The 22,591-nt window shown below is 30.6% G+C and overlaps 2 protein-coding genes across 2 annotated transcripts; both read right to left on the bottom strand.

Moving 5' to 3' along the window:
- Nucleotides 1-4,419: 4,419 nt before the first annotated feature.
- LOC105628138 (uncharacterized) lies at nt 4,420-9,733 on the bottom strand. Its single transcript, XM_012209484.4, has 6 exons — nt 8,863-9,733; nt 7,303-7,494; nt 6,944-7,183; nt 6,353-6,570; nt 5,608-5,862; nt 4,420-5,280 (listed from the first exon to the last, which is right to left on the bottom strand). Exons 1-6 carry the CDS (start codon nt 9,257-9,259, stop codon nt 4,867-4,869), a joined length of 1,716 nt encoding a protein of 571 aa, XP_012064874.1. The 5' UTR covers nt 9,260-9,733; the 3' UTR covers nt 4,420-4,866.
- Nucleotides 9,734-11,975: 2,242 nt separating this feature from the next.
- Nucleotides 11,976-16,107, bottom strand: LOC105628140 (ATP synthase subunit d, mitochondrial). The gene is made up of 5 exons (XM_012209486.3): nt 15,803-16,107; nt 14,748-14,829; nt 14,246-14,310; nt 12,433-12,519; nt 11,976-12,335 (listed from the first exon to the last, which is right to left on the bottom strand). Exons 1-5 carry the CDS (start codon nt 15,971-15,973, stop codon nt 12,234-12,236), a joined length of 507 nt encoding a protein of 168 aa, XP_012064876.1. The 5' UTR covers nt 15,974-16,107; the 3' UTR covers nt 11,976-12,233.
- Between the last annotated feature and the right edge of the window lie 6,484 nt (nt 16,108-22,591).

The raw sequence follows: 22,591 nt of genomic DNA, 5'->3' as shown, positions 1-22,591 counted from the left end.
GCGTCACTCATAGATCAAACCAATGAAAATAAGATTTCTTATTGAAACGAAGGCATTTTTGACTATATATTGGGGAAAAAAAATCGGAATACTTTTTAAAAATTTTTTATTATGATTAGTTTGGTCTATGAGTGTGATTATAGATGCAAATAATTTTGGAGGACACAAATATAATGTAACACCCCTTCTCGGTCCACCCGTAAACTCGAATGAACCGGACCGAGACGCTACAAACTGGTTGACTGTATGGCCTGACATGCTGAAATCATAATGTATGTTGAATATAATAGCTTGCTGATACTATTTACAAAAATAATGTAATTTATACTTACAAAATATGATACTAGTTTACAAAATGAAATGGGCCCAACTGAGTGCCTTGTACATGCCATAAAAAGGGTAGACAAAGATACATATTAAAATGAGTAGCTACCCTGAATACTGAGTCTTCTACAGATGAACTGCAGCAGTTGTAAGCTGACTCTCTACGGTCCAAACTCAAAACCTGCGAGTTAAACAGGTAACTCGCTGAGCAAATAAAGCTCAGTGGATATCTCAACAGATAAAGAAACAATTAAGCACATACATGTATAGAAAGAACCATGCAAACACATATAAGCACACACATCATGATACTTTCACGATACCTTGATTATCCTTTGTACTGTTTATAATACTGTCTAATTCATGAAATGTTATGTCAAGATATCTGTATGGCTCCATAAGGTTATAGTGAAACCGAAGTGATAAGAAAAACTGTATAAAACTGGATGAATACTGTATGCTTGGCTGCTATGGCCCATATATAATCATATCCACTCAACGGCCTGTAGCCGGAGTATCAAACTGTATGAGGTGCAGATCTGCTATCCTATGTCGCGACATAGCCTTATCTACATGGTTTCTACCTAACCTCAATGGAGCATAATGTTGGTATGTCAATAATATCACACAACATCATATTAATAGTTCATAACTTCATAATTCATAATGTATATTTGATTTCACATCATTTGCATGCTTACATGTTGGTTTAATACATGATTTAATGTTGTATTTGATGTTAAAATGATTGGAGGCATATAAGTGAAGCAAAGGAATACAATTGCATTGAAAATGAAGTCCAAAAATGTATGAAAACACAAGTCGCGAGCGCGTATTTCAAAGTCGCGAGCGCGTAGAATGCAAAATGAGAGACAGTGAGTTATCGGGCACAAGTCGCGAGCGCGTACTTGAAAGTCGCGAGCGCGAGAAGTGCCAAATGAGAGACAGTGAGTTCCCAGGCCAAATTCGCGAGCGCGCGATGAAGGTCGCGATTGCTTACGGGCCAAGGGCCAAGTACGCGAGCGCGCACTTCAAAGTCGCGAGCGCGAGATGTGCCAAATGAAAGTCAGAGAGTTTGCGAGCACAAGTCGCGAGCGCGTACTTGAAAGTCGCGAGCGCGAGATGTGCCAAATGAGAGTCAGAGAGTTTCAGGTGAAAGTCGCGAGCGCGTAGTTTAAATTCGCGAGCGCGAGAAGGCAACGCGAACTCGTCATGCAATTCGCGCGCGCGCTTCCAGCCTGCACTGTCTGTACTCTTTTGGTCATATCTCGCAATATATAACTCCAATTTGGATGATTCAAAAACCCATGTGAAGCTAACACATAGAGGAACAAATAACTCTTCTATGACACTTCCTAATTCCATCATTAAATGGGGTCAAAATCAAGATGAAGTTACTGGTAAAATTTCCAGCAAAACCTGTTTCAACATAAACTCAATATTCACTTCATTTATTCAATACTTCCCCTGTTTTCCCCTGTTTTCTCACCATTACCAGTCCTCCCACTCAACATAAAGCAAGATTTGTCTCATAGCAACACACCACACAAATCTCATACAAAGAAAATGAAAAATAACAAGAGCTATCAAACCTTTACTCCAAAAAGCTTGAGTTCTTCTTTAGCTTCTTTTCTCTACACTCTTAGAACTCCCTTCACCTATAAATAAGAATTCTTATGAATTCTAAAATAATAACACCAAATGATTCAATTATGAACTTCAAGAAGGTTTACTTACTTGGATAAAAGAGAAGTTGAAGTTAAGGCTTAACTACCATTAAAATTGAAAGTAAGGTGGAAGAGGAAAGGAAGAAAATGAAGAAGATGAAGATAAACATGAAAATGGGAAAGTGAAATGGGTATTACGGGTAGGCCATCAAAAATCAAAGGATTTTATGGAAAACTTCCTAAATGGTACCTCAATTGTAAACAGGCTACAACTTAATACCCAAGCTCAATCTTTTAATGCAAATCAATCTTCACCCATGTGCTTGATCTTTTTCTCTCACTCAAATAAGTCCACTTATAATCTCATTCTACCCCAACCGGGTTTGGTTCAACTCGACTCAACTCGACTACTCAACTCTATGCTAAGACTCGACTCGGAGTAGGATGTCACAATTTGGGGCACAACACCTTAGGCGAATCCCACATCGGCTACACACAAGGTGGAAGTCCTATACATAAAGGGTGGCAACCTTGAACATGGTAGACGCGTTTTGGGCTAGCAGAGTGTAGGTTTTCCTGGCCCAGAAACAAAACCGTGCGGGCTTGTGTGGCCCAAAGCGGACAATATCTACCATGGGCTGGGCTGTTACAATTTGGTATCAGAGCCAAGCCTTGTCCCTCTGGCCGGTGGTGGGGCAAACCTCAGCGAGGACGCTGAGTCCCTAAGGGGGGGTGTATGTGACATCCCAGGTTTGGGGCACAACACCTTAGGCGAATCCCACATCGGCTACGCACAAGGTGGAAGTCCTATACATAAAGGGTGGCAACCTTGAACATGGTAGACGCGTTTTGGGCTGACAGAGTGGAGGTTTCCCTGGCCCAGAAACAAAACCGTGCGGGCTTGTGTGGCCCAAAGCGGACAATATCTACCATGGGCTGGGCTGTTACATATAATGCCGAAATGCTAGTAATAAATAAGACTTTTAACATGTCAGGAGGGCAGAAATGCAATCCGGCACGATGCACGGTTAATTACCAAAAAATTATACATTTATAAATGTAATTTTTATGTTCTGCCATAATAGTAGAATATACTATTGCATATTAAAAATTTATACATGATAATTCACGTTTGTAAAACAATTAAATTGTAGAACATTATTTTTTGAGATTGCACAAACCAAATTGAAGTCTATCTTATATGAAAAATTGACTATTGTCGATCAGTTGCGTTCTAGTTGGTTTCTCACTTATATGAATAGTGAAATGTCTCGAGTTTGAATCATTGTTTTCATCAATTTGATGAATTAATTGGAGATATCCATACTGTGTAATCCGCAACGTTATTTCAGTTTATTACCACACTTAATGAATAAAAAAAATCATCTAGTTGGTTATATTTTTTAACTTGTATTTTATTTATTATAAATTATTGATTTGTTTATATTTTTTAACTTATATTTTATTTATTATAAATTTTTTTAAGTTTAGATTAAAAATAAAAAGATTGAAAGTGATCCAGTGGTATAATACCCTCCATGCTTAAGGAAAACATAAAGCCCTAATTATACTGATAAAGATAAGTTCATAGTTGAACTTAAAATTGTACAAAAATGTTAACTTGTTTGTTTGGAATAAATAAATTCCAAAATTTTTTTGTAAATTTCATTTATAAATTCAAAATTTGTGCTTAATATGAAAAAAAAAGGAAGAATTAAATTTACCAATTCAATTCTATAAATTTGAATATTGCTCCTTTATATATATATATATATATATAAAAAGCTTTGAATATAACTAAACCAATTTCTACAAAAAAAAGTGTAACTTTCAAATGAATTTCACAAATTTAAACAATCATGGCTTTCTAAAATTATTACACTAAGGGTATTTAAAAAAAAAAAAAATAAATTTTCAATTTTTAAATTTATTCTAATTTCTAAACATGAAAAATTCATTTATAATTGAATTCCACATCCCACAGTTTTAAGTTCATTTTTGCCAATCCCACATTTTAAGTTCATTTATGCCAAACTGTCTGTAACAAGTTCAAAATTTTTGTCATTTGGCCACAAACTAAATCAATAATTTCCAATAAAGGGTTCTAATGTCATTCTTTTTTTTCAGGTTTATCTTTGTATACACACATACTCATCCAGTAAATTCTAAGTTTACTGTTCTCAACAGACAACAAATTAACTGATACACAATAGAACTCTACCATTCAAATAGAATAGAAGAGTACAGATATCCTCTGATTTTGCTGGAGCCTCATCATAGCATTTTTCTAGTCCAGTAACCAATGCAAAATAATTACTAATTCTATTGCATACTCTTGCATTTCTATCAAGATGCATTGCATTTTTTTCTAAGGGAGCTTTTTATTATATAAAAATAAAGATCAATGTGAAAATCAAGAACAAAAAAATTCATAGAAAGTAGATCTTTATAAATTAATATGTAATATGCAGTTTTCAAGCCAACTTGAGCATACATAGAATGTGAAATCTGAACGAACTTTTTTGTATATTTTTCTCTCTTCAAATCCTAATTCTTGACCATCAGCTTCCCAAAATGATTCCAAGGGCAAAACAAAACAAATGAAATATATTTTTGTTTCTTTTCACCCCATGATTAAACAGAGACCTAAGTTATGTACATTGCTAATTTTCTAAATTATAAAGAACTTACATGCCTCATAGCTTTTGCTTAGAATTCATTTGTAAATTCTATCAATTTCGATAGACTTTTAGATCCAAGTATAACTAATTCCATAAAATTATACTAAATGTGAAATTCCAAAATGATTTTCATTTACACCAAATATCAAAATTTGGATTTGTAAATGAATTCTGTATAATTTTGTGGAATTCATTTATACCAAATAGTCTTTGGTATCAGTTACTTCTTCCTGTTCTTTAACATCAGCCTCTAGTGGAGTTTGATCTACCTGTTGTTCTGTTTGTTTTACCTCTTGAGATTTCATGCAATCTTCCTGTTCTTTAACATCAGCCTCTGGTGGAGTTTGATCTACCTGTTGTTCTGTCTGTTTTACCTCCTGAGACTTCACGCGATCTTCATCATTTGGAATTTGACATACTTCTATGTTATTGTTTAGTGAGCCTTGTGGGGTCCCAAAAAGTGTGGTGAATATCTGTCTATGGCATTCATCGCAAAAATAGAAATATGTGAAATGTCCTTCATATGGGAGCTTATGCACTGCAGCCCCGGGTAGAACCCGGTGAACAAAATCAGTCATCAATGGTGGAACGACCTTATCATCCATCCCCTGCACGACATTATAAATGCAGCTTTTGTAATTTGTTTCTTTGTAAGGAAAGAACAACAAAGTAATGCCATTTTAGAATATGCCAACTTCACATCACTTCAGTAGAACTATTTATTTTGAATTTAAAGTAGTCAAAAACTTCTTATGGATATGAGCCATACAAAGAATCAAATAATGCACCACACTTGTTTTCAAGTAATTGATCTTTTAAGTGTACCAATATAAGATGTCATGACTCTGGGAAAAGAAATTTTTGAAATGCAAGAGCAACGAAGCTTGAAGTTGAAGCAGCTAATAAATGGAGAAAAAGTTAATCATGTTAGTTACCTGCCATATGTGTATTGGGCCAAAAAAACCTATATATTCCTCTTCAGATCTAAAGAGCACAAATTTAAGCCAATTGAAAACACCTTTCCCCTGCTTTTTCTTTTGCAATTTGATGTCTGCAAGGCTAAAACCCCAGTTTGAAACTTGCAGAACAGCTTCCTCTATGAAGGGTTTTGCAATTCCCTGTCGGATTGACTCTTCCACATCTCTTTGCCAGAGTTCTTGATAGATTGGATCCTCAATCAATGCTTTATCCTAGAAAGAGCAAGTCTGGTGGTTACATGATACTGAAAATGAAACAATGTCCTCTTCCATTTTTCATTTGATCTTTGAGAGACAAAGAAAATTCAAACTAGTTGTATATGATTGTCAAATGTATTATCTATGGAGTAACCTTTCTTTTCTGTTGAGATGACTCAGAATAGCCATTTACATACAAGAGAATCAAGTTACTTTCAATAACTCAAGCAAGTTAACTTTTCTCCTTTCAGTATATTTATAATTATCATGGAAAGAAATGTCAAAAAATTTCAGAAATGGGATAAGCACTAACAAAAAAAATAAATAAATAAATAAATAAATCCTGAATCATTAATTTACTTTCAATATCTCAACAATAAATTGTTGCACTCTGAATTTAAACTTCCTCACCAGTGAGTTGGAAAAATTATGTGGAAATTCATAAGAAAAGATAAAGAAGAATTTTCATAACCTTGCACAGTTATTGATGAGAAAAATCACTCACTCGCTTTCCCAGTGAAAGTGAGAGCCATGTGTCAATCTGATCATGCTTTCCAGACAGGAAGCTCCGATGGTAGAAGTAGGAAAGAAATCTAGGAAACCTCCGAGCTAAGAAGTACATAAATTTCCTTCTCCGAGTCCACTTCTCCCAGATTCCACGTCTCTCATCCTTGGTCATTAATGAATCATATGGATTAACCATAGGAGCAAACATGGCTGCACCTGCAAGTAAGCCATGGAGGATCATGACAATTATTTTCATTAGCACACTAGGAGTTGTTACTTCTTTTAATCAACCGCGTGAAAAAGAATATCCTAATAATTTTGAAATATAGCAAATATTCTGGACTCAGAGACCTTTATTCTGAAATGCATCATTCAACCAATGAAAACAAAACACTGTTTTTTCTTTCCGCTTCAAGCTTCACTGATATGTGTATACACATATTAACGTAGACAAGATCATCACTATGCTTTAGAGCATTAATTTCATTCTGAACTCCATGCCATACCACCATCTAAACTAAGCCATTCAAGAAAACATCTGAGTGAAATATCACATGCTAATATTAATAATAAGACAAGGTCTGCCTACCTGCAAGTTTATCAGGAATGTATCTGAGTGCCGCCCAAGCATGAAGGCTCCCACTCGAGTATCCCACCACCCAGAACTTGTTCTTAACACCCAAAGCATTTACTAGGAACAACATATCAAATGCTGATGACTCAAGGTTTCTATTTGGGTGAGGATCACTCTCTCCAAAACCAGGAAGATCATAGGTTAACAAGTAGATGCCAAACTCTTCCAATAGTGAAGCCTTGAGTCCAGGCAATCCTAATTTTTTTTGAAGAAAGAAAAAGAAATATAAAAAGATTAAAAACTAATAGTTGGTATATTTTCAAACTTTGTAGCACTCTATGCCAGCTAGATATGTTTAACAGAGATTATCCAACCTGCAAGTCGAGAGGAAAGGAAAGCATGTGGAGCTATCACTGAAAATCTAGCTCTGTCAGCTGGAACACCTTGCTCCCTATATGCCATGTATCTACCATCTGGAAGCAATATGCGGTCAGCACTAGGAGGATGTATGAACACCTTCTTTATCAGCGTGGCAGAGGTATCATGTTCAGTACTTACATTCAAGACTGCAAATTGCTAAACCATGTCAGCAGGGTCAAATAGCTATGCAGGTGGGACCAAAAGCAAGAAGTTATTCTTTGGAAATTATAGTTGAAGAAAACAAGACATCCAGAAAGAGTGTAATGTATCATTTAAATTTTTTAGTTATTATTTGCCTCTCAGGAATATGTTTAACAAACAAAATAGTTATTTATTATGCCTGGACACCATCATAGACCAACATCGCAAGATTGTAGTCAAATATCAAAATCAGAATATCATTACAGTGAAAACAAAAGTTTGACATCTTTGGATTAGACAGTAAGATATTGATAAATTCAATTGAAACTTTGATAAAACAAAATAGTCAATTTCGCTAAACTTTTTCCACAAGATCACTCATGCATGGAGGCAGAAGTTGGAAATAAGACGCCATCTGTCCGATTCTTTTAGGAAGGCACCCTTTACCTTCTCCTGTGTCAGTGGCAAAGAGTCAACTCACCCCTTGATTCCCCACAAATTGTCTGTAAAGTGTCTGTAAAGTCTCAATCTCCATAAAAATATAAAAAGGCAAATTTTTGATATTACATGTTTTCCTCCCTATTTAACCTGCCCTGACCATTTTACATGTACATTAAACCAGATGCTCTTATAGGACATGCTAAGTTAACACAAGAGTTGTGCATAGGTTCGATTTAGAAAGACTAAATAGTTCAACATCTACTGTCTGAAATTCCTATTTAGATCTATTAACCTATATCTATATTATATTCAGTTACTGCGATAGATTGCAATGATTCTAGACTCTACAGCATTTGGCCGTTCATAAGAAGCAGCTTAGTTTTCATTTAACAAGCAAAACAAAAAACAAAGCTACGAACCTTGAATAACAAATTTAGAAACCGTTGCCCACAAATGTGTTCTAGAGCAGTACCTCCCATGGCTCATACACTTGATTAACATTAAATCTACCCGCAATTAACACCCAATACTGGTAATAGTTAGTAACACCCGCAGTAATGCTATAAAAATAGAAACATAATTAATTGAAACAGTAGTTCAAGTACAAGAGAAAACTTTTGGTTTCCAAATCCAAAATCACATAAGACAAAGTTGGACATTGAATTATGACTAATTTCTTCTCTTAATTTTTCTTACCCACAAAAGTAAATTCTAATCTAACAAAGAAAAAAGAACAGAATGCATCAATGAACTCAACAACCAGTCTCGTGTTCCCTATATTTGCAAGCAATTACAGGAAGCATAATGGATAAATGAAATCATAACCCATTCGGCAAAACAAGAAAATTCACGTTATTTCTTCTTTTCCTCACCAACGAACATATGAAATAAATGCAAAAGCAACCCAAACGGCAAATATTAACTTTTATTACCTGCAAAAGCAAGAACAGAGACAATACATATCACTGACCAAGCATGCACTGGATCCTTATCTTCAGGCAAGTACTCATTGAACCCAGTTAATTTCTTACAAACCCTTTCATACCCACGCCCAACTTTCTTCCCAATATAAGAATTTCCCCCAAAATTCTTCACAATAAAGGAATCCTCTCTCCCTAGACTTTGCACCACTACGTCCCTGCACCCTTTAGCAAATTGTACACTCAATTCACCCGCCCCTTTCAAGAACTCTCTAACTTGGTCTTGAAAACCCATCTCAGGATGATCACCCCCATAATCTTTGCCAACTCCATTTCCAGTTCGGGCACTGGAGTACCTAGTTTCCCTGCCCTCTGCAAATGTTGGATACCCATCTTGATCTGTATCCATTACTTACTCCAAAGACTAGTAAAGCTGAACCCCTTTTGAGAAAAAAAAAGAACTTTATCAAAAACAAACTTGACCCACAGGAAAAAAATGGAACTTTGTCAACAATAAGACTTAAAAAAGAAGCTTTGAGGATATGGAGGAAAATAGTTATAAAAGGGTCAATCTAGAAGATATAACATTGGAAGCAATATCAAGGAAAATGTCTAGTAAAGGCAGGAAAAAAAAAAAAAAGGCAGTTGAAGAAAAGAGGAATTTTTGGGATCTGAATTAAGTGCAGTTACATAGAAAAGACTGACAAGAAGAAAATAAAAAATAAAAAAAAGGCATAAAAGATTTTGGTTATGAAAATTGGAAGACAGCGGAGTGCCTTTTTGGTGTATTGAGATTTGAGAGTGACAGACTTACGCACTGACAATTTAATGAATTTACAGCCTCTTTTCTTTCTCTCTCACTCTGTGGTTTTTATTTGGTGGTGGAGTGGTGGTTTACTGTATCAGTTTGGTAGAGGAGTGTGGTTGTTGGAAATAGGAAATCAATCAGTCAATCATTTCTCATTCACTTATCCACACGGTGTATCCACCTATCCATTAACCAAATCAATAAAAAATTAATTTAATTTTTAATTAAAATGAGTGTTTTTTAATTATTTACTGTAATAAAAAAATAAAATAATAATAATAATTTTTAAAAAAATTTGGCTCTGCTTAAATTTACCTTTGCATTTTACAGTGGCACCCTTAATTTTACATATACGCACTTCAATTAATAAAACGATAAATTAAATATTTTAATTTATAAAATTATTCTTTTAAATATTTAAATTTTTAAAATTAAATTTATAAAGCACTTATTTAATAGTTGAAAATGTGAAAATTATTATCCTCAAGATTATACTCATCGCACATTAAGTGAATATCTTACATATAAATATCAAAAACACAAATACAAAATATTATTGCTAATATTTAAAATGTTCACTTTTGCACTTTACAGTGGCACCCTTAATTTTTACATTGATACGCACTTCAATTAATAAAACAATAAATTAAATACTTTAATTTATAAAATTATTCTATCGAATACTCAAATTTCTAAAATTAAATCTATAAAGCACTTATTTAATAAGTGAAAATTATTATCCTGAAGATTATACTCATCACACATTAAGTAAATATCTTGCATATAAATATCAAAAACACAAAAAAATATTACTACTAATATTTAAAATAATATTTTATTAGCAAAATTCGTAGTTTTACGAATATAACAGGTGACTCACAAAATTTGCAATGCTGCAAGATTTTTTCTCTAAAATATAGAGAGTTGTTTATAGATTTTGCTAAAAACAATTTAATTAATTTGGTACATGGATACACGGAAGGAAGCTAGATAACTCTGTATTCTAATATGCAACAAAAAAAAATGGGTGATTGAAGATGACGGACAATGTTAAGCCATGTGGCAAAAAAGCATGCAAATGTAAGAGAGAGAATATGGTGTTGGCTGTTAGCGGCGGGACGTGCACAACAGTAGTAACTAACGCAGTCGTTTTGAGGTACAGACCTTTTGCGTTGCGTGGCGTTGCGTCTTTTGTGCATCATTGTCAATAGAGAATCTATACTCTGTGATAAGTACTTTATAAGGAAAGCTCCTTCGTTGATGTTATTATAAATAATGAATAATAATATTGCTTTTATATTTTGATAAATATTTTAAAGAAAACTACATGGAAAATGATCTTTTTTTTTTTTTTAATTTGAATATCATTTTTCGTTAATTGATTTTTCAAATGCTCCAAATATCAAAGAAATATATAGAAACAAATAAAGAGTTGAAATAAAAAATCGTCTATAAATAATAAATGGGTAAATATTTCAGATGCTTACCGCCTCAACTAACATCTGTGGGTAAATATTTCAGATGCTTCACTTGTCAACAAAATAACGCCAGCAGAAGAATATCTGGCTATGTTATTGCCGCACATGGCCGCTCCACTGGTCCTGTGCATAATTGAAGCACCGCAGAAGTTGGCTGTTAGGATTACATTAGTATCCATAATTAATTGTTTTAGTGAAAATTAGGGCACATGCAATATGTTATTAATATCAAATTAGATAGGGAAGTACGAAACATATTCATTAATAAAATCACAATAATTAAAATTTTCACAAACAGTGTGCGATCATGAAAAATAAGCTAATTTCTCGATGACTGTAAACAAGACTCACACAATATATAAATTTTATTATTTGTTTTATAGAGTCTAATAATCAACTTTGTTTTTGGAAATCTCAATAAGAAATGAAAGACAGCCCTAGAAAAACCAGTTTCTTAGCACCCAGCAGTTTATTAGTTTGTGTTAAAAATTTTCCATAGCTGACCCAAAATTTAATTGAGGTCTTCGATTGAGCGCATTAAAATTAACAAAAGGAACAAGTTGTAAGGTTGAATACGGAAAATGTGTACTAAGGGTTCGTTGTACTAATTTTAGTTTAGTTGATTTGGAATCCAATTCTAGGTCAATTTTGATTTCAAAGCTTAGAAATGGAATATAAAATTCTACTGTGCAACCATTCATTTCATGAATATACAGTCTCTCCTCTGTTTTACATGTTTGCTGGTAAATTCCATGCAGCAATTAATCCTTGTTGCTTCCGTGTTGTATCCTCATTAATGGTTGCCAATTTATAATTCAACTCAAATTAAAAACGCAAAGGAGGGCAACAAAACCAATTAATTGAACTCAAAAATGTAACAATGCAAAGCTTGTTCATGCTTTCCCAATATCTATTAATTGAGCATTTCATGGAGTCAAAACCCAAGTATATTCAACTTGGTGCATCCAAAAAGACCAGACAACCAAAATCAGAAAGATACTCTGGTGTTTTTTTTTTTTTTATTCGGTGCCCATGATATTTTGGACAAACTGAAACTTCATTTTCAAGCTCCCCATGACTAATGCACAGACCTGAAATCAATAACCCCAATAATCATTGCGGATTTCATCATCGAACTTCTTCTTTAACTCAGGATGCTTCTCGAAGTATTCATCAGCAGTCATGGTACTGATCTTTTGCTGTTAATTTGACAATAAATCCCATGAGAAAATAGACCATTGAAATTTTTGACATAAGACAAAATAAGAGAGGAGAAATGAAGCAGTAATTCATCACCTTCAACTCTTGGACTTCTGCAATTTCTTTTTCTAATCTTTCAGACTCCTTAAGAGATTTTTCCTCTGCTTCCTTTAGTTCCACCAACTGAGCTCAAGACAATTCGACTTCATTAGATGGTTAAAAGAAATGAAACATAAGTTTTTTGAACATCATTTGCACAAGTATGATAGCACGGAAAATCAGAAAAACCAACTCTATTGAGCATTTAAATTTATATTTCTAAGCAAGTTAAGCTAGATTATCTTCATAGTTGCTTCAAGAAAATTACAGAGTAGTAGTAGCAGATCCTTCAGCCTCGGGAAAGTTCCAAAGAAGCTAAAGGAGCAAGTGATGATGTTGGAGCTGTGAGCTATTTGTTGAGATACTTTTAGTTAGTCTGAACTTTGGATGGAAAATTGTATTTTGTTTTCTGTTGTTACAGCAAGTCTGTTAGTGGTGTTAGGCAGCAAGTAGAGGCTTTAGATTGTGCATTTTGGTCCGCCAGGTACCGCTTAGTTAAGGTGCAAAGATAAGTGGGGTTAGAAATGGCTGAAACCCACTTTTGCGATCAAAATCCTATAGCTATCATCTTTATGTAAGTGTCCCAAAGAAATCAATGAGAAACACACCCTTGAAGGTTCATTTTACAGAATCTGTAATGTGTGTTTTTGTGTGTGTGCGAGCTTTGTAAGGTAGTTTTTCTGCCATCCAGTCTCCAACATGGTATCAAAGCTTTGGATGGTCTTAAATGGCTTCTGGGTGAAAGGGAAAAAAAAAAGTATTTCGGAGAAAATAAGTGTGGTTTTGAAAGTGAAAACAAATCTTTGGTTTAAAATGAAGCATGCCCATCAAGTCTGAACTTTTTTCTTTAAATTCCACATATTTTCGAGGTGAGAAATTTGTTTTTTCGGCATTTGGAAGTAAAGATCTAGAGAGGACCAGCATGTCCATAACCTGAGGAGGACCCTGGCATGTCCCAAAACTACAAAAGTTGTTGAAGAGGACCCATGCCATGTCCTGAAGCAGCAAAAAAAATGTTGAATGACGTACATGTCTATAAGCTAGAAAAAATTGTTGAAGAAAACCCGAGACGTCTAAAAATTGTTGAAGGACCAAAGCATATCCAACAACTGCCATAAGAAAATTGTCGTTGAGGAGCAAGAGCCACTATAAAAGTATGTTTTGTTGCAAAAAAAGATCTAGCAGAAAGAAACTTGATGAAACTTTGGAAACTATTAAGGGAATTACTTTCAGGTGGGAGTTTCTATTGGCGAGAGGTCCAAAAAAAAAAAAAAAAAGACCAATAAAGTCTACATTAGATGAGAAAGATGCTCTAAGAAAAAAGGAAAAGGACAAGCAAAAATTAAAATGAAAGCACAGGCTAAAATCCTCCAACAAAAATCTCAAGAAGTGTTGGAGCTACAGGATTTGAGTCAAGATATTTTAACTAGTTCGAATTTTACATAGGAAATTGTATTTTGTTTTATGCTATAAAGCTTGTTGTTACAGAAAGTTTGTTAGTCAAGTTAGGTGACAGGTATGGGCTTTAGATTGTGTGTATTACTCAGCTAGTTATAGCTTAGTTTAGGTGCAGAGATAAGCATGAATGGTCAAAATCTAGTTTTGAAATCAAAACCCAATAGTTATATCTCTATCTATATGTACCAAAGAAATCAATAACAAACACAACCCTTTGAAGGTTCATTTTACAGAACCTATGTTCCGTGTATTCCTCTGTGCGTGTAATTGTGTGAGATAGTTTCTGTCAAGCATTTCCCCAACAAATGGGGTCACAGAAATTGAAAATGAATATCATCTCTCCAATCCTCACCAGAGAGTCAAACTTTGGTTTGTATTGAGGTGTGATAGTGTCAACATACTTGGGTATCTCAATGCCTGCAAAGCAATACACAATAATACAAAGCTGAATTAGCATGAAAGAGCACTTTGACCAACATTTTCATCCACAACACAGGTCCAGAATTTCCATGGCAGAAAATACTAATATGTGCAAAGCATAGTTTTAGGCTTAAAGCACCACAGCTTCAAATACATTAAAGTTATATACCATTAAGAGAAGCTTTAATACAAATTCCTGCAGCACCTACTTTTGCAAAAAAGAACTTATGTTCAACAAAAATCTAAAGGTTTCCCTAATTTTGACCAGGAATTAGGAAAAGTAATCTCCTAAAGCCAAGGCAGAACTCTACTTCCAGTGGCTTCCTATTCAAAAGACTTTCAGTCGCTGATGCAAATAGCATAGGTACTACTTACAGAAGTAAAAAAATAAGAAAAAAAATCCACAACCACAATTAAAGAATGTAGAAACATACTCTCATAGGCTTCCTTGTACACATCAACCAAGCGAGGACCAATTTCCTTCCTATAATGCTCCCAGTTTATGGGTTCAGGTTCCTGCATAATTTAGAGCAAAAATAACTACTTATCAATTTTTAATCAATGAAAACATATTTCATGCCAATCTGCAATGTCATTAAACAATATATATCTTCAATTGGAAATAAATGAATTAGTAATAAACCAACAAATACATAAAATAAACAGGCCAATGGACAAACAACGATACTAGCATACTTTATAACCATGTTCAAAAGATTGATAATAAAAAGAAATTCACAAGAAACTGCAAAAATTTATTGCAGTCGTGGTCCAAACAATTATGCTGGCCACAAATCATAAAAGCAATGTAACCTATCACCTGCATATGAGAAACAAATAAACCAAAAGGATACTAACAGAGGAATAAATTTGTTCAAATTTTAAAAGTGGAAGAAGACATTAATGCATATTTTGTTAAATACACGGAGGAAATGATCATGTATCCCTATCTAATTAACCACATTTAAACCCTTAATGAACATTTCCTACCAGCAAAAGTAACTAGTATCATATTTCACTAGAATAATTGCATGAATTGTATTGCTTAAACAACATATTGATTGGACCATTGAATTCAAAATGGTAAGCATACCCAAGTGCAAAAGCTAATGCTCAATAGAAGCATTAAATCCCAAATAAATGCATATTGAATACCAAGGTCAGCTCATAAAATATTTCCCTGATGATCCTCAAACAATTACAGAATTAGTTGGCACTTGGTGGCTTAGCTTTTCCCTTTAACAAATATTTGGAAAATGAAAGGAACTCGTAGCTCAAAGTAATCTAAGCCAGAATTTAACTTGTTGCCATCCGATCACAAAAGAAACGGCACATACAAATTTGCAATACTATATACGACAAAAACTTAGATCCAACAAACTTGTTCCACGAAACCCTAATTATAGAGAGAACGCAGATCTAAACTTATCATTACTAAAAAATCAAACCCTAAAAATTTAGATTGAGAGAGAGGAGGGAAGAAGTAGACCTGACTGAATTTGGTTTCGAGCTGAGAATTGACTTCGTCGAAAGCGCGGCGGAGATTGTTGAACTCCTTGCGAGCCTCGTCAGAGACAAGAAGCTTGGCCATACCATCCCAATCTATGTTCCGTGATGCCTTGAAAGCCACATCTGTTATCTTCTTTACCGTCCCACTCATCGTCTTTTCTCTTGCCTCTCTCTGTTCGTGTTCTGTGGTTACCCGATGGAACTGACTGAGATCTGAAATGAATAAGAGCACTATCCTGCTCTTTCTGGTTTTAGAAATTTTCAGTTTTTAATGTTGGTTTTTTATACGTGCACGCCGAATTTTGCTCCATGCACTACAAAGTGCATATGTATGAAACACAAGTTTGGGCTTCCGGATTCCATCCATAAAAATGCGGAGAGCTTATACAACGGTTTGAACTTGGATCCAGCACCACTAAACCGGCCCATCTAATCTTACTAGTAAATTCATTTGTTATTACTGGTCTCTTTTTTTGACGTGCTTCTGCACCTTCACTGTGCTCGATTTATATTTATACTCTTTTAATTTTTTGTTTATATAATATTAAAATATAAATTTTTATTTAAATTAAAATAAAGTAATGCTTAATTTGTATTGAACTGTATCGTAAAAACTACTTCCAATACTACTTTTTATATATTTAATTTTATTTTATTTATAATGAAGTGGTCTCAAAATAAAATTAAACTCAATTCCTATATTTAGTCCTTCAGTCTCTAATTTATAAATCCAGATTATTAAAGCCTTAATAAGTTTCCAAAAAAAAAAATCAAGTCATCATCAATCTCTAACCTACTGTCCTCAACTACAAATTAATATCTATGTACAACTATAATGAAAAATAATAATAAATTATTTTTTACTTTAATAAGGAAAAAAAATGAACAGATGATCTAAATTGATAATGATAATTATTCTGGGTATTGTTACAATATTATTTATCCAGTGCATTAAAGAAAGGAATATATGCATGTACACGTAAATTTTTAAAACCTCAAAAAGTGACCAAATACATAAATATCATATATGTATATATATATACACACTAAAATGAAACCCAAAAACAATGTTCATAGAACAGTGTTATTCCAATAAAATCATGTCTTTTTTCATGCTTTTGCCATTTTGTCCTATACTAAAAGTTATTTTTCATCTGCTAGCAGCTCGAATGGCACACTGTAGAACAACAACGTACAAACTATGTTTTAGCTTCCGTTTTTACGATTTTACCCCTACTTATTTTTGATATTTTATCATCACAATTTTGTTTTAATGTCTTTTTAACACTCAGTGACTACATACTTACTTCTTTGATATTTAGCATTGTAAATTTGAAATTTGTGATAATTACAAATAATTTATCACTAAACTTACTTTAAAGATATATAATTAAAAAGTTATAGCAATTTATTTTAAAAACTATCCAATTCACCAAATAATTGCTTTAGCATTTTTATATTTCTTCGCAACTATAATATTAAGCAAATTAAAATACTTACTTAGCACTAATTTTTTTGAATTTCTATATATTCTATGTATTTGTTCAATGATAAAAGTATATATGGAAAAATTATGATAAGTAATCTTAATTTTTTCAAAAAAAAATTTCTTGATAGTTAAAATACCAATGGTTTTTTCTTTGAAAGGAAAAACTCCAAAAATCTAAAAGAATAAAAATGAATCTTTTGCATAAAATTTAATAATTTTTATAATAAAAAATAGTAAAACAAAAAAATTTATAAAATGAATATATTTTTCCATAAAAATATATATAAAAATTTGAGTACACAATAAATAGCAATCGTATCAATAAAATTAATAATTATATTAATAAAATTAATTTTAAATAAAAAAATATTAAAGACGAAGGCCGCAACAAAGTGCGGGTAATTTCATTAGCTTATATAGTTCTAGTTTTTTCTCTAGTTTTATAAACACTATATTTTTTCAAGTCAAATAAATTTAGAATATAATAGAAAAAATATTAAGAAAATTAAAAATTTTAAATCATCAAGAGGTCATCTATTTATTGCAAGTGAGATATAAATCTCTTACTAAATTAAAGTGACAGTAATTATAAATTAATTCAGTGACAAAAAAAGAAAATAAAAGATAAAAAATTATTATTAAGAATATGATCCTTTTCATAACTCGACATATAATAAGAAACAAATTATATTAAAAAAAATTACCAATTTGAATTTCAAAAATCAATCCCTTCTTTAACTGAAAATGCTAAACTTTAATGAAATTTGATGTTGATAGACAAAAGAAAAAAATATATAGCCAAGTCAATAAATGAAAATTACAAAGCAAATAATGCTATATTATAATTTTGCTCCTCTATTTTTCTAAATTGCAAATTTAAAATTCATTAATAAATAAGTTAATTAATTAATAAAAAAATATTACATAGAAGAAATATTCTATCCTCACTGAATAAACTCTCAATTTTCCCTACAACAATACAAAAAAAAAAAAGTATACTTTTTTCTTTTTTATTATCTATATGTATTTATTTAAAAAATAATTTTTAGAAATTATATCCAATCAGATAATATATATATATTTTTTTGTCTTAACATAAATATCTCAAGCCTACTTGGCTAAAACTAAATCTCACTCACACAGGATTAGCTCAAGAAGAGGTAAAGTGCTCATAACTAGTATTTACTCCATTCATGAGGATCGAACCTTTGACCTCATTTAAGGCCCTTAACCTCACTTAAGCGAGAAGAGTGTCGAACAACTCATCCAAATATTCGTAGTATTTATTCTATCCATGAGAATCGAACTCTGGAACTCACTTAAGTGAAAATAGTGTCAACAACTCATCCAAACACTCGTAGTATTTACTCAATCCATGAGGATCGAATCCTCGATCTCACTTAAGGGAGAAGAATATTAAACCACTCATCCAAACAATCATTAATATAAAATGTAATTTTGAATTGGCTACGACTAAGACTATTTTAGGATATTCTAAATTTCATTAAGGGTGATATTGAAAATCTCATTATTCCTCTCTATTCTCATATTTATATATAGTACAGAGAGATAGATTATTATTCACTTTATCACGAGTAATAATAACAAAATAACATCATCATGAACCAAAAAAAAAAAAAAAGTTATTACCAACACTGGATAAATGGTTTGGAATTCTTCTCTTTTAAGGGAGGTTAAGGGTTAAGAATTCGATTCTCATAGACAGAGCAATTACTTACGGATCAACTCTAGTATGTTTGGTTTAGACTTTTGACTTAAAATATATTTATTGAATTTATAAATTAATTATATTTAATAAAAATATTCAAAAATTTTATTTTTTATATTATCGAGTCTTTCTATCAAATTAAATATTTTGCCCTTATAAATAAGAACAATTTATTCCATTGGAATGAAACTATTATTTATTATTTTTTCACTTTTCATAAAATTATCATGATAAAAGTATTTTAGGAAATAAAACCAAATAAATTTTTTATTTTAAATTTATTCTAAAAATAATTAAACGAAATTTGATTGAAATTACATGTTTTAAATTAAACATACAAAATATGAAAATAAACTTACAAATTCAAAATTTTATATTAATTTATACGAAATAGACTCTAAAAATTTATTAAAAATAGAGTAATGTTGATATTTTTAAAATTTACTGGTTTTTTATGACGCGTATTGCACGTTGACTTTACTCATTATGTACTCGTTTAATTTTGTTATTTATGTAATATTAAAATATAAATTATTATTTCGATTAAGACAAATACAATGATTAATTAATGTTGCGTTTTATATATACAATGAAATTTTGTAACATTGTCTTGTACTGTAATATCTAATTGAAAAAAATGATGTTTTTGTTTCTCCATTTAATAAAAAAAATATCTTTTTATTGTTAATTAATTATATAAAATTACTACAAATATTATACTGCGTTATATTCTATAATTTAGCGATGCTATAACATTAATTTAATACATCAAGGCTTACTTTGCATAATCACAGTATAAGATATGACTTTAATCTCTACATCAATTATTTTCGTCAAATTAAGTTAAGTTGAAAGTTTATCAATAATATGTAATAATTTGGACCATATCTTTGTACAAAATCCAAAAATAAATTGCTTAAAGTTCTCAGCACCATATGGGAATCAATATGTAAAGTTATAAACAATAATATTAGCGGTGGAACATACTTTATTAAGTTTAAAGAAGATATAAATGAGATTAAATTCAAATCTCATAACGTCATATATAAAAAATATTTGAAAAAGTATTAAAATTTTAAAGATCTAATTATTTTTATATCTATTTAAAAAAATTTAAAAACATATCTAATTAAGTCAAAGAAAAATTAAATAATCTATAAATTTCAAAAATAAAAGAATAAAATATTGAATAAAAATAGAGCTCTTGAATTTTCTCTTTGTTTTATTTTTAATATAGAAAAATTGAAAATAAAAATAATAGCAAATTCAAACATTTATGGCCTATTTTTTCAAGAGATGCCATTAGACTTAAAAAGAAAAAGTCTCTTTTTTTTTTTTATGTTAGTCAAATACTATAATTTCATACTTCATGTCAATTTTAAAAAATTTTAAAATATAATAATATGTAAATGATTCAAATAAGTGTACACCATCCTTTCAAAAAAAAAATTAAAGAGAAATAATATATTTAAAAAGATTTTATTTTAATTTCTTTGTAATTAACTAATATAGTCTAATAATAAAGTATTTCATCCTATTTTAAAAAATTTAAAACATAATAAATTAATAGAATTTATATTCTATTTTCAACAGTTGAATTAAGATTTTCGATTTGCCTCATAAAAAGCAATATAACATGAGAACATATGATTAAGAATATAAAAAAAATATTAATTATAAAAATCATTAGACAACAATATTATAAAATCAAATAGAGAATATATATATATATATATATATATATATATATATATATATATATATATATATATTTTCGAAATAAAATACACAAAAATCTAACTAAAAGGATATTCAAAAATATAAATGAAATCTATATTTTTCAATTAAAAGGCATAAAAAATACAACTAAAAAGGATCTTCAAAAGGATAACTGACTTATTTTTTCCGATTAAAATGCATAAAAATTAATTAAAATGATATATTAGAAATTCCAAATTAAACTAAGGCTACTTTAGAAAATCTCATAAGTCCCTCATCTATTTCCACATGCATGTAGATTATAAATTATAAATTTATTTTATTATCTATTAAGTTAAAGAGAGCAAAAATAATGTATATAATAAATACGTTAAGTATGTAATATGTATTTAGCTCTAACATTTAATTTAATTCTAAATTGAATAAAATTAAAAACATATATAGTAAATACATTTTTTTTAAAATTTTCATGTATAGCCTTATTATATAACATTAAAATAATTAAAAATAAAATATATTTATTAATATATAGTTAATGTTAATTATCTATTAAGCATAATATCAAAAATAAAATTTAATTGGTCATCATAATTTAGAACATTTAGAATTTCATTAAGGCATTATTGAGAATCTCATTATTCCTCCCCTATTCCCACTTTTATATATAGTACTAGTCTTTTTTATGACGTGCGTTGCACGTTGACAATGCTCGTTATAATTTCATTTTTATACTCTTTTAATTTTTTATCTATATAATATTAAACCATAAGTTTTTGTTTAGATTAAAACAAATACAATTGGTTAATTTGTAACTTTACCATATAAGCTAATTGCAATGCTATTTTTTATGTACTTGATTCTATTTTTATATAATGAAGTGGTCTCAAAATAAAGTTCAGTCCAATCTCTATACATGATCATTCAATCTTTAATTTATAAATATAGATTTTAAAACCCTGTGCTCAAAAAAAAAAAAAAAAAAAAATCAAAGTTATCACTCAATCTCCAATTATTGCTCTTAATCCCAAATCAATATCTATATGCAGCTATAACGAAAAATAATAATAATGTTTCTTTACTAGCAAGTAAAAGAAAATAAATGAGAAGATGATCTTAATTAATAACGGTAATCATTTTGGCTATAGTAATAATATTACTTACCCAGTGCATTAGAGAAATGAATATATAAACATAGGCACAAACTCTTGAAATTGACCCAAAAAAGAAATATATAGTTCTAGTTTTTTTTCAATTTAATAAACACTATTTTCGTTCAAGTTAAACATATTTAGGATATAAAAAAAAATTAAGAAAATAAAAAATACTTAATCAGGAGGCCATCTATTTATTGCAAAGGAGATATAAATCTCTTACTAAGTTAAACTGATAGTGGTTACAAATTAATTCAATAACGAAAAAGAAAAAAAATAACAATTTTTTGTTAAGAATAAAACTCTTTTAAGAATTCAACATATAATAAAAAATAAATTATATTAAAAAAATTATCAATTCGAATTTCAAAAATAACCCTGAAAATGCTATAATTTAATTAAATTTGATTTTGATGAAAAAAAAAAAAGCCAAGTCAATAAATGAAAATTACAAAACAAATCATGCTAGGATCTACTGTCGGTCAATTAATGAATTTATTCAAGTATTTTATTTCTCTATTGTTCTAAGTTGCAAATTTAAAATAAATAAATAGGTTAATTAAGTAATAAAAAATAAATAGGATCTACTGTTGGTCAATTAATGAATTTATTCAAGTATTTTATTTCTCTATTGTTCTAAGTTCCAAATTTAAAATAAATAAATAGGTTAATTAAGTAATA

Source organism: Jatropha curcas, chromosome 1 (assembly GCF_041381405.1).
Source record: "Jatropha curcas cultivar XTBG-Jc1 chromosome 1, XTBG_Jcur_1.0, whole genome shotgun sequence".
Taxonomy (NCBI): Eukaryota; Viridiplantae; Streptophyta; class Magnoliopsida; order Malpighiales; family Euphorbiaceae; genus Jatropha; species Jatropha curcas.
Note: the sequence above shows the minus strand (reverse complement) of the source record. Positions and strands in the feature narration are given on the sequence as shown.